The following is a 12,741-nucleotide window of genomic DNA, read 5'->3' as shown; positions in this document are numbered from 1 at the left end:
CCTAAGAACTGTGTTTGGAGGAAGGGAAATTAGAGATACTGATAGATGATAGATGATAGATGATATAGATAGATGATAGATAGATAGATTTCCTAGCACCTGTTTGTGATGAGAGATTCCCCCGCCCCTCTGTTTTTTGGTTCTGGACTCTTTCTTCACACATCCCTCTTTCAATGAAGCCTGTCACCCAATGTCAGCTTCTATTTCATTTCTTTTCCCACTTCCTTTGAATGTGTACATGAACAGATGCCTCGGCTCCATTCTCCACACTACCCTGCAAGAACAAAACTGCATGCAAGAGGTTTATACGCCCGACTTTTAAAAAGAAAATAATATGTAATTAAGTAGCAATAAGTTCCACATCAAAACTTATATTTGTTGAATAGGCTAGTTATCACTGCTTCTTTTTGGGCAAAACAACATCAGCTGAAAACTAGAATCCAGTAATAAATGCTGACAGGAGATCATGCTGAATGATTGTGGCCCTTTGTTTCATTTTTATGCCAATGAATACGCCTCATTTTCCAATGTGTACAGCAACAGAACAGATGTTCACAAAGCACAATTGTATATGCATCTACTCAGGAGTATGTGCCATTGACATGAATGAGCATTACTTGCTAGTAGGTCATGAAGAGTTGGACACAACTAAATGACTAAACAACAACAAAGTCTGTGCAGGATTGCAGGCTTAATGTTTGGTTCTCTATCTAAAATGGGGGGAGGACCTTTCCCCTTCCAAATACTATTATTGTGATTGTGTACTCCAGACTAGAAGGATGGACAGAGGGCATCCAGGCCATCATAATCCATATTCCTTAATGTAGGTGTGGGTTCTGTCTAGCTATCAGGACTCTGCCTAGGCCACACTCCACTCCTGGCCACCTGCCCGCTCTGCAAACCATGACCCTTACTGGTCCTACTTCACCTCCAAGTGGTTTTGCCTAAATGGAAGGCGTCTTGAACTCGGACCATATCCCCTTGCTTGCCTGGATGGAGGATAGGGAGGATAGCCTGGGAGAATGTAGAAACTAGCCTGCTTGTACAAAGGTAAATTCATATTAGTTGCTTCACCCACTTGGGCCTTGAGCCCTGGCCACCACTAGCTACCCAGAATCCGAAAAAGCTTCCCCTGTGCTAATGGGTCCCTCATTTTGCTTTGATTCAAGGAAGCCAGGAAAGCAAACTCCAGGTTTATATTCATGAATTTCATGAGCCTGCTCATTATTATCCAGATTGGGCAGTGCTGCCAACAAAGAGAAAAGGGAGGTTGTCCACACCAGGAGGTCAAGGGATTTCAATGACAAACACACACACCCTAAAGAGTTGTTGTTTTTTTAATTCTCGCTCCCATTCTGCCAGCTGTTCCAGTGGCATAGCGTGGGTTGTCAGCACCCGGGGCAAGGCAAGTAATTTGCGCCCCCTAACCCTGGATTTGCGCCCCCTAACCCTATCCCTAACCCTAACCCCCAGATGTTGCGCCCGGTGCAGCCGGCCCCCCCTGCACCCCCCACGCTACGCCACTGAGCTGTTCTCCCTTCCCTTAGGCAACATTAGAAGAGAGACACAGTAGAAAACCATTGTCAAAAAAGATAATTTAATGTGTTATTTCTTTTTTCTTTTCTTTTGCTCATTCATTTGCTTTTAAGACAGGAGATTAAACTTTTCAATACCATCACCCACACAAGTATTGCATTGCACAAGGGTGGATGAAAGAAATAAAGAAATAAAATATATATTTATAGAGTATAAATCAAAACAGTTATATCTGAATCCCCTACATACAAAGCAGCATAATGAACGGCCAATGCAGTGTCACAATAATTCTGTCCTGTTCTCCAGACGTTTAGTAAAAGCAATGATTGTACATAAAGAGAAATAAAGTGCTAAGGCCCATCCATTCTGCTTTGTGTATAAGTGGTTTCTGCCTTGGGTCCTTCATATACACATAGTGGCCTGGTTGGTTTTAGATAGAACACAAATGGCTGCAGTACCCACTGATTAAAGAAGTTTGTTGGGTCAATGGACACCTTGTTTTTAAATGCTTCTGGAATCAACGGAGAGACTCTAACTCAATGGCAAGGCACCCGCTCTGTTCATCAGAAGTTGGAGATTGAGTCCTGACTTATTTTCAGCAATGGAATAGGCTTTCTGACAGCAAGACTGTAAGCCACCTGTGATCATGGAGAGCTGGGCTGGAAATTTATTGATCGTACTGGTGGCTCAACAATACGGGCTTGCATGTGGTGCAATTTTGTTTTATTTCTATGTAACAGATTGGCAAAAAAAAAATCAGGTACTGTGCTATCTCAGCACAGATTCTGAGGCAAGGCTGCTTAATGAAGGCTACATAGTCTCATAATTAAACAACAGAGGCAATTCTTAAAATCCTGGGATGTTATGCAGATAACTGCACAGCAATGTTTCCATCAGTACTGGAACACCTTTTTTACCAGAGACAGTGAGGATTTAACTCCACATTAGAAGAAAATGTGATAAATGAATGGATTGGTTCATGGTGCTAATTAACCAGTTACTGCTTTCAGCCCTGCTCGTCTCATAGTGTAATCTGAACAACAGGATACACACAAAAAGATAGAACACATCAATGGCTGGAAGGGAAAAGCCGTCTGCTTCCCTTCCACACTTCAATCAATGAAACATAAGAGTTTGTTTAGAATGAAGCTTAAAGTGACCTGAAGAGTAGACCCCCAGGAAAGGCGTGGCAGGGGAATGAGGCGAAGGACCACGCCTTGGTACACTTGGCTTTGTCAATCGGGGTATAAAAGAAAGCCAGAGAAAGTGCTGTACTTATTGTTGTTGCCTCCGTGGGCTTTGCCTCCATCCAGTTTGACATACACCTCGTCCCCAGAGTCCAGGTGCAGCACCACACTGTTGCTGGCGTAGTCGTAATTCTGGTCTGCATCCTGAGCAATGGCACTCGCCCGCACCTGCAAAGCACATCATGCCAAAAGGGAAGAGGGATTCAGCACCTTGCAGCTTCCGTGGTCTGCCCTCAAGCCTTCTCTACTATGCATTTCTCAACCCACTTCCCACCCCCGCCCACGCTCTCCTCACACACTCCCTCCCCCTCTCATGCAAGCATCATTCTCGATGCTCAAGATCAACAGCTGGACCAATATTTCTATCTGCAAAATGCCTTGTGTATGATTCGTTATGGAAAGGTAGGCTCAGATGCCAAAATAAGTTCAAATAATTTTCTCTCCCCTTCATGCCAAATGCACCCCTTCCTGCTATCTTACTACAATTCCAACAATCTTCACCTTCTCTTCAATGTGCCATACAAAAACGACTCCTAAAAGTTGGATTTGAAGCAAATGTGAGCATTCCGTCCTCCATTGGCAAAGCTCCTAGGGGAATGTCAAAGGGGTGCCCATAAGACAGTTTCAATAACACTGAAAGCTGCATACATCCCATCAAAGCAAATTTGGAAATACCTCCTCAGGTAAAACATCAAAGCAGGTTTAAGGAAATTCACAGCAGTGCCCAGGACCAGTGAAATTTCTCAGGGCAGAAGGGCCACACCTACTTATTACCACCCCTTCATATGAACCCTATTCTGACCCTCCCCATTTGCCCTTCACAGTGAAGATATCATCTTTCCTACACTCTCTTCCCTTATACTGTCTCTTATCTGTACTTTCCAACCGTATCCCTTACTTTTTCCTTTCCCTCCATTGTTGTATACAATGAGAACATTGAATGTGGCAGTAAAAGACATATAGTTTAACCTCCTTGACTAGAAATATTCTTTTCGCTCGAATCCTCACAGACAGATGCCCATTCAGCCTGTCTCTTAAAACTTCCATTGATGGAGGTTCCTTGGGCACTTTATTCCACTGCCAAACATCTCCATGCTGTGGTCGCCACAGTAGAGCGCTCTCTCTCTCTCTCTCTCTCTCTCTCTCTCTCTCTCATCCCATATCCATAAAGCCTTTCATGGTTTCCTCCTCTTCACCCTCTCCTTTGCCTTCTCTTCTATATACTTTTGCTTTCCTCACTTTCTGTCATTTCAATTTAGGCCCCAACTGCACAATATAGTTTAAACCTAATTATATCACTTGAAACAGTCATGGCTTTCCATAGTTTGTTAAGGACGTTGAAAGTTGTTAGGAGACCTCTATCCCCCTCACAAAGCCACAATTCCCAGAGTTCCCTGGAAAGAGGGGACAACTCTCAGAACCCTTAACAAATGACAGTGCCTAGGATTCCTCGGGCGCAGCCATTACTACTTAAAGTCGTACAATATTCATTATGTGTTATTTGTTTTGAAGATATATACCCCCACCCTTTGTAAAATGAGCCTCAAGGGGATAATAATAATAATAATAATAATAATAATAATAATAATAATAATACTGTGCCCATTCAACTGGGTTGCCCCATCTCAAAATATACATCTCTTCACATTTCTTTACATGTACACACACACACACACACACACAGAGAGAGAGAGAGAGAGAGAGAGAGAGAGAGAGAGAGAGAGAGATGCAATACAATATAATCCTCTGACAGATGAATGGACCAGTGGTGAAGTCCCAGGACAGCTCAATGGCATTCTCCTTCCTTGGCCTGAATATTTAAAGTTCTTTTGCAATAACCCAGGAAGGTTTCTTTTAATGTAGTGCTGATAAGGTGAAGTCACTGTATTGATCTCTTTTGCCATAATTATAAACCAGGCTTACAAATGCTCAAACATGTATCAGAGCACATCAATATGTTGCGTTGCCACCGCTATGTGAATTAGTGACCATTTCCCTTTCTTCGTGGCCTCTCCTTTGCGTTCCCCTCCTTTCTTTAAATCCTCACAGGCTCCTCTTCCTCTTGTGTTTCACTTCCGCAAGTTTCATCCCTCTCCCCACCTTTTTCCACCTCACACTTGCTCAGGGGTGCAGTCCATTCTGTGGCAACAATGGAAAACTTTCTTTCCTTGGTGTAATTTATCTCCCTGCCCAAGTGACTACTCAGCAAAGTTTCCACCCTTGAATGTCCATCCTTCTGCGGGCACTAGGCTTACTCAAATAGCTGCTGCTTTCCAAATGAGATATCCTATTTCCTACTAAGTGAAAAGTGTCTAATGCAGAAAGGTTCTATGGTGTGGTCTGGAGGCATAAGAGGCTGGAGCTAACCAGGCCTGCGTCTGGTCAGGGTGACCATCTGGAAACTACTTGTACACTGCTTTGCGTTCCATAACGGGAGACAGATGGGGTATAAATGCAGTAAGAAATCAGCAGGGGATATTATGGGCGTGAGGAATTCCTGGGTAGAAATCTTACACCCATAAGAATGCAGAGGTGGCAATGTTCCCCTAGGCCTGCCTCTCTACAGGAGTTGGTCACATCTATGAAGTCTTCTGATTTCCTTCCTACTAATTCCTATCCATGAGATCGTGGACAGAAGAAACTGCAGTTGGGAGCAAGTGAGAAATGTTAATATTCTGAGAACGGAATCCACATTGCTTTTAGCATGGCCGTGTAGTCGCTCAATGATCCTGAAGGGCTCAAGAGAGCTGTCCATGGTTCTGGAGAAAAGGAGTGTGTAAATCAAAAGTGAGTTGAGGCCAGAGGCTGATGGCCACCACAGAGTTGGGCCATCCTGCAAAACCATTGAGCAGGAAGGAATGTCCACTTCTTTTCTATCCCCACATATAGAAAGGACTTGCAAGTGTAAACAGTGGTGCAGGCAATTTTAGACCCTGCTTTTCATAGTCTCACACCGTCTCTTTAAGACGTCAGGAATAACATGGGGTTTACTTCTGCAGCCTTGATAGCAAACACATTTCCTTGGGAATATGCCCAGCTACCCACCCAATGACTACAAAATGCTTTTGAAACTTAAAAGCAAATAAAGGTTGCTGTGATGAACAGTGCCTGGCCCAGTGGGTCTCCTGGCATGCCCAAGCCAATGCAAGTCCTGATGCAGAGCATGTTAGACTCTTCATCCATCATCTGCCATTCTGTGGGTGGTCACTAGGAAGTCCCTTGCACTATGGGATCCTTGGCTTCAACCCCAAGGTCCAACCCTAGCTGCACCCACCAGGTGTAAGTAACGAGTGAACATTTTTGTGGTAGTTCTTGGATCATGCAAGCACATCCTCCTCTCTTTTGCTCAGTTTTGGCAGATGGGCCAACATTTCCTGTCCACAGAGGAAGAGGAGCCATAGAACTAGGATGCTTCTAGGAATAGAAGCCTCCATAGTATTAAGTGGCAAAGACAGCCAGGAAGCACCAGAGATATCAGGCTCTTCAGGCTGAGCATGGTTTGGGAGAAGATGCCAAAGGGGAAAGCATAGAGCACAGAATTCTCCACAGAAATGAGTCACTGGGGAGTCAAGATGCTGACTTTGACTCCAGGGGGACCCCAGGCTTCTTGCTGAAGATCCTAGGTAATGGGTGTCTGTTTTTATTACAAAAGAAACTGCATAGTGACACTGGGATTGTCCCACTTTCAAATTGTGGCAGATCTTGGAGTAAGATTCCTAGTTGAAGGGTTCCCCTCACTTCTAGATGGATAATGCCTCCTCAACTCCATCTCAAAATCTGGGTCCTAGGCCAAGGGATTCAGATTGGAGGTCTCAGTGTGTCCAGCGCAAAGCTTTAGCAAGCTTTGATTGACAGGATCTACCAGGCCTCCATTAAAAAATAAATTGGGCCCCTAGACTGAAGGTCCTAGCTTCAGCTCTCATTCCCTGCCCCTCCAACCCTATATATGGGAAGTTCTGAGTGCAGAGGAGAGGATTTTGAAGCTGAAATTCTCCTTCTAAGCATGCCTCCACTGTCTAACAGTGGTGGGGGCAACTGTGGGTGGGGGCCATAGCTCAGGAGCAGAGCATCTGCTTTGCCTGCAGAAGCAGCAGCAGACAGCAAAGTGGGGCAGCAGAGCTCACCTGACTTCCAGTCAGTCACATTGCTGCCACTTACCAGGAATTAGAGGGGAGGGGGAAGTAGGCACAATGCAAACACACCAGCAGAAGTGCCTGGTTAGCTCTCCACCCATCTGCCACCTCTCTCCTCCCTTTCTACCTTCATGTAAGCAGCAGCAACATGATCAACCAGAGGCCAGGTTAATGCCCTGCATGGGGTAGGGTTGCAAGTTACACTTTCTACCAACGCTCCAGTTAAGAGCCCAGTTTAGAAATCCATGAGCCTCACTAATTCCAACTCTTCCCCATTCTTGCCAAATCATCCCCATGCTTTTCTGAAAACAGGTAAGTGGACCGTGCAATGGGGAAGTGCCCCCTCTGCCTTCATCCCATGTACTTCAAGAACTACCCCCAAATGGAGGTGCTCTCCAAAATTCTGAGTGGTCCTCATCATGGCTGTAATGACTTAGAACTACTTATAAAATGGGTTGCTACTGCCGTGTTGTGAGTCTCCACACCATCACTAGTGGCCAGGAACCAGGAGAAGAGGCATGGAGACTCACAGCATAGAGATGACAACCCATGGAGTAGGTACTTCTAGATCAAGAATGGGAAACCTGTCTCCTTCCAGATCTTGCTGGACTACGACTCTCGGCACCCCGACCATTAACTATGCTGGCTGTGAGTGATGGGTGCAGGAGTTCAAGAGCATCAGGAGGGTCCAGGTTCCCCATCCCTGCTCTAGATGTCACAGCCAGAATGGGGATTACACATCATGCTGAGGGTGGGGCACTTTCAGCAGCCTCCTCACAGCAAGTGTAACTCATGCTCCATCCCTTGCTGACTCTGAGCTGAATGTGTGGACTGCTTCCGTGAAAAAGGACTGGGTGATATTCAACTAGGATTAGTGCTACTATAAAACGACCTTCCTCCCTCTCTTCCCCTCACAAGTGCCCTGCCCTGTCCCCAAATCTACTCGCTGCAGGGTTAGGGGGAAGCCCAGAATAGATTTACGGGAGAATAGAGGAGAGAGGAGAAAGTTCCCTCGCAAGTTCTCTTCAGCACTACTTTGAATGCATCCCATTATGTTTGGGGTGACACCAGATGCTTGTTCTTGACCATTTCATACATGCTGAATCAATAAGCATGGATTGGCTTGAAGTCTTTTGGATCTCTGAAACATGGTGAGCATAACTACCACAAGATCCAAAACTGTTTCTCCTTGCTGTGACAAGTCATGCTCCCTTAGCTGTGCAACCTTGATCATGCAACTGGAGGAGAGGACATGCCACAGTTTCCATGATGCAGCAAAGACAACAGCCTGAGAAGCTCCCATATTCATATATACAATCAGGGGGTATGTCTCTACTTCACATGCGGCCATTCAAATCTGTCAGATCTCCACATGTTAGCCTATCTATCGCCTTTTGGGTGGAGGTCTCCAGGCTGTGAGGCCGCTCTTTGAAGTAAGATTTCACAGATGGTGGCCCTGACATGCATGATGCAAGACACACACTCCCCTCAGATGATTGGAAGTTCAGGATGGTGAGAGTAGAAAGCCTGTATGCCAGTCTCCAAGGATGAAATCTTAAGCAGGAGGAAGGGCAAGGAAGGGGATCAAGAGTCTCCATGTGGGTTGAAGTCCTGTACTCAGCTCTCATTTGAACAGATGGTCGTCCATGTCCCCATCACAATGAAGCCTGAGTGCTAAAGATCTCATGCAAACTTTCTCTTAGATGACTCCCTGCAGGTTTAACTGTATTGCATAACAATGCCTGTAACCAAAACCCAACACACATATCTCCTTTTCTCCCCTCAGGAAGACATTGAAGAAGATAATTTGGAGTGAAGATGGTGTAGGAAAGAAGACCCTTAAGTATTCTTCTGCCCTCAACTTGTCTATGCCAAATGCCCTCCCCTTGTGCAAATACCCAAATACATATTTCTGTGCATTTGTGGAGCTTCCCATTAGTGAAGATTTGACAGGAAGTTCTCTTGGGGGGGAGGTTCCATTTAGAGATGTCTTGAGGTCATTGACACCTACTCAGGTGTCAAAATCTCTTGGTCTCAAGGAGGAAGTTGGTGAATTCTTGGGAATTCTCAGTGCCATCAGGGCAGGACTTTGGGGTAGAGGACCAGGGCTGCTCTCAGCAGGAGTAAGAGGGTCTCCAAAGGCAGCAGGACTAACTTCTTACTACATTTTGAGGTAAGTGAAAACAACACACATTACCATCTAAAAAGACTTCACCCCGTCTTAAATTACTTAGTTGCACCACTGGGGCACTCTGGGTGCATGCGATAAGATTATTTTATAATTGAAATACCCACCCACCAGAATAGTCCCCTAATCGGCAATTGACTTCAAGCGGCACAGTCATCGAGATACCTTGATCTTGAACCTCCTTTTGTCAAATCCTTTAATTTAGGAGCCTCGTCGAAGTGAGGTTTTAGGGTGGGGGGGGGTTCCTTACTAAAACCGGGAGCCCCTTTTCCGGCTGGGATATCTGGAGGGCTTGTTAACACATCGCTTGATCTCGACACTGACTGGACCGCGCGAGAGAGATGTATTTTGAGTTTAGATCGGATCATAGGAAAGTTCTCTCGCTCGCCCCGTCGTTCCATCTGTGAGGCTACAGCCATCAGTCCAAGAGCCAACCGGGCCGTTACACATCTGGACTAGCCCCAAATATCCCCTTGTCCCCAAGTTCAGCGTTCCCTTTAGCTGACACCTCCGGAGAAGCTATCCCCCACCCCACCCATCCATGCCTCCAAGCTAACTAGGTGGCGTCTGAGACTGTCCCCGGAGGAAGGATTCCCATCCCCTCAACACGCACATACAGAGGCGAAGACAGGGTCCCCCGACCCGCTGTTCCCCGCTGGCCCGTGCCCAGCACCCACCTGCCCGTTCTTGCAGAGGTCCGCCCACATGCTGGTGCCGTCGCCTCCGCGCATGAGGATGTGGTAGGTGAAGAAGTAGATGCCGCGCACCTGGCAGGTGAACTTGCCCGTGGTGGGGTCGTAGTGGTTGCCCAGGTTGGTCACCACGTCGTCGAACTTGAGCACCTCGTAGCCCTCGTGGGGACTCTTCAAGCCCACGTAGAAGGCGATCTTGGGGCCGCTGAAAGCAGCGCTCAGCGCTCCTGTCACCTCGCTTCCGGGCGCCGGGCTGCTGCTACTGCCGCCCATGCCCGAGCCCACACCTCCAGCCGTGGTCGCAGTTCCGGGGGCCCCGATGCCGGGCACCGACAGCCCCGGTAGTCCTGGCTTCCCCGAATCACCCCTCTCGCCTGGGGGTCCTCTAGGGCCCGGGGGACCCGGTTCCCCGGGGGGTCCCCTCGGCCCCGGCTTGCCTGGACGGCCGGGGTCGCCCTTGGGTCCCTGGATGAAGGGCGGCGGTGGCGGCGGCGGGTTGGCGCTCAGCTCTTGCATGGCTTCGAGGGCGGCCGTGGTGCCTCCGGGGCGGCTGGACGGTCCGGCGGCAGCGCTACTGGCGCTGTAGGGGTCGCAGATCATGCGGCAGGTGCCCATCATCTCGTAGTGCGCCTGGCCCTTGGACGGCGCCTGCACCAGGATGGGGACGGCGATGAGCAGGATGAGGCCCATGGCCAGGGCGATCCCCACGGCGGCCACCAGCCGCTTCCTCCTCTGCCAGAGCCGGGCAGCGAGCGCCAACAGGTCTTCCTTGCTGGGCGAAGTAATGGTGACTTCTCTCGACGGCGAGCCTGCCTGCCGGGGTGGGGGGAGAGAAGAAGCAGCAGAAAGACGAGTCAGTCGCGGCCAACCAACCCCCAGCCCGGGGCGATCGAGAGGCCACCTCCTGTCCCGATCAGCCCGTCAGGGTGGCACCCTCCCGGGGGCACCCTCCGCCTCTACCGATGCCCTTCATGGTGGCATCACTGAGATGCGAAGACAGGAGGGAAGCAGGACAAGGAGGAGGAGGAGGAGTAAGAGACGCCGCCGCTTATCCCTCTGGAGGAGGAGGGAGACCCCGGACTAGACTAGACTGACGTAGAGGAGACCTCTTCTTCCCTCCGCCCCCCCCCAATCTACAGCGCCCCTTCCCTTTCCCCTATCATGATCACATCATCGCAATCCAGCCAGCCCCCCTCCGCACCCCTCTCCCCTTCTCTCGGGGGTTTACAGACCGTTCGCACAAACACACGCGCGCACTCACTAGCGCGCTCCCTCGAACATCTTCCGCTGCCCTCGAGCAGGCGGGACGCGGGCGCAGCAGCTCTCAGCGGGCGTCGCGCAAACAGGTGGACGAGCGAGCGCCCCCGATGTGTTGAGCCTCCTCCCTCCCTCCCCGCCCCCCCCCCCCACTTCACCAAGCGTCCAGGACATCGTCCCTCTTCCTCCTTCTCCTCCCTGCTCCCCTCCTGCTTAGCAAAGAGTCAGTGGATTTGGTACCCCCCCCCCCTGTTTCTTTCTACCAAGGAAGTTCCCGTTTTCCAAAACTGCAAATACCGGCAGAGGGGAAATCTCCCTCCAATCCCCCCCTGACGGATGAGCAAGCAAGAGACGCGCGGTCTGCCCAGGGAGAGACACTCACCGCCAGAGTCCTCCTTTACCTCGCGCGAACTGTTGGGGAGATGGAGGGAGAGAGGGGGAGAGAGAGAGAGAGAGAGAGAGAGAGAGAGAGAGAGAGATCACATCTGGCCAGCTGCGTGGTGGGGGGAAGGGGAGAGAAGGCAAGTTCCTTGCCAAGGGGCCACACCGACCACCACCAGGCGACCAAGTTTTTCGGAGAACAGCCCGGGAAGAAGAAGAAGAAGAAGAAGAAGAAGAAGAAGAAGAAGAAGAAGAAGAAGAAGAAGAAGAAGAAGAAGAGAGCCTGCTGCGACGAAATTGCAAACCTAGCGAATTTCCCCTCCTCCTAGACGTGACCCCTAAGTTGAACAGGAGATATGGGCTGCATGGCTTCTTTTGCTCCCGCGCCCCTTCTTACTGGAGTCAGTTTCAGTACTCGCAGACCTTTTTTAAAAAAAAATCTATTGCCTCTTATTTTCTGCCTTCTCTCCCCCCCCCCCACCAAAAAAAATGGCTATCGCGACTCTGCCTCTTTGCTTTTTTTTCTTCTGCTTTTCTGCGTGCTTTTCTGTGTCCTGCTGCTTATTATGACTTGCTTGCCCGATGCCTCCGCGAATGGAACGGATGGAGGAAGGGCGCGACTTGATGCGCGAGGAGACCCTGCCATTGGAGCAGGGCAATGCCGTTATTTGAAGCGACTAAAATGGCACAAAGCAGTGAGCAAGCTTTTGAGTGCTGCAGAGCTCTTCTTCAAGCTGGAGGGCAGGAGAGAGGAGAGGGGTGGAAAGAGAGCTTGAGCTGCAGTTTGCCAGAGTCTTAGGATGGAGAGCTGTAAGTCTTTACAGAGTATGTCTACGTAGAACGAAATCCAGTGGGACTCCTTACAACACCCCCCTCCCACTTAACTCAGGCTACATTCCAATGGATTCCCTTACCTCTGAGCAGACAGGCATTAGGATTGCTCTGCAAAGTAGATCAGTCTCTGCTGGGAGCAAAACTTGCACTGACTTCCAGGTAAACAACCATGAGATCCAGTCACTTGTGCAGTTCCTTGTTAGGCATCTTTTTCCACACTCAGCTTCAACAGCTAACAGCCAGAGCCTATGCATGTTGACGTTCATTCTGTTGCACACTTAATGGGGTAAATTCTCAAGTAAGTGTCCATGGCAGCCCCACAGGTCCAGGGACCCCTTGAAGAGGGACCCATTTATTGCAGCACGAGAAGTGTGGGATTCTTTGGGAATTTGGTCTCTGGGTAGCAGGAGAAAAGACATGGCTAGGAATATTTACTTATGAAGGAGCCTGCCTGAGAATGTGGAATTAGCAAG

At 48.9% G+C, this 12,741-nt stretch overlaps 1 protein-coding gene across 4 annotated transcripts; it reads right to left on the bottom strand.

Moving 5' to 3' along the window:
• Nucleotides 1–1,580: 1,580 nt before the first annotated feature.
• C1QL2 (complement C1q like 2) lies at nt 1,581–12,432 on the bottom strand. 4 transcript variants are annotated; one of them, XM_081855154.1, is made up of 3 exons: nt 12,349–12,432; nt 9,782–10,609; nt 1,581–2,951 (listed from the first exon to the last, which is right to left on the bottom strand). In XM_081855154.1, the coding sequence occupies exons 1-3, from the start codon at nt 12,364–12,366 to the stop codon at nt 2,772–2,774; spliced, it is 1,026 nt and encodes a 341-aa protein (XP_081711280.1). In that variant the 5' UTR covers nt 12,367–12,432; the 3' UTR covers nt 1,581–2,771. The 4 variants fall into 4 exon arrangements, with proteins under 4 accessions (XP_081711280.1, XP_081711282.1, XP_081711283.1 ...); XM_081855156.1 differs by lacking the exon at nt 12,349–12,432 and adding an exon at nt 11,436–11,492; XM_081855157.1 differs by lacking the exon at nt 12,349–12,432 and adding an exon at nt 11,351–11,391.
• Between the last annotated feature and the right edge of the window lie 309 nt (nt 12,433–12,741).

Source organism: Podarcis erhardii (assembly GCF_964252035.2).
Source record: "Podarcis erhardii genome assembly, chromosome: 1".
NCBI lineage: Eukaryota > Metazoa > Chordata > Lepidosauria > Squamata > Lacertidae > Podarcis > Podarcis erhardii.
This window is presented reverse-complemented; position numbering and strand designations above follow the sequence as displayed.

Coding starts and splice junctions, on each gene's coding strand:
- C1QL2 (XM_081855154.1), bottom strand. Junction 2,952..9,781: donor ACCTCTGCAAGAACGGGCAG/GTGGGTGCTGGG, acceptor TGTGCTTTGCAG/GTGCGGGCGAGTGCCATTGC.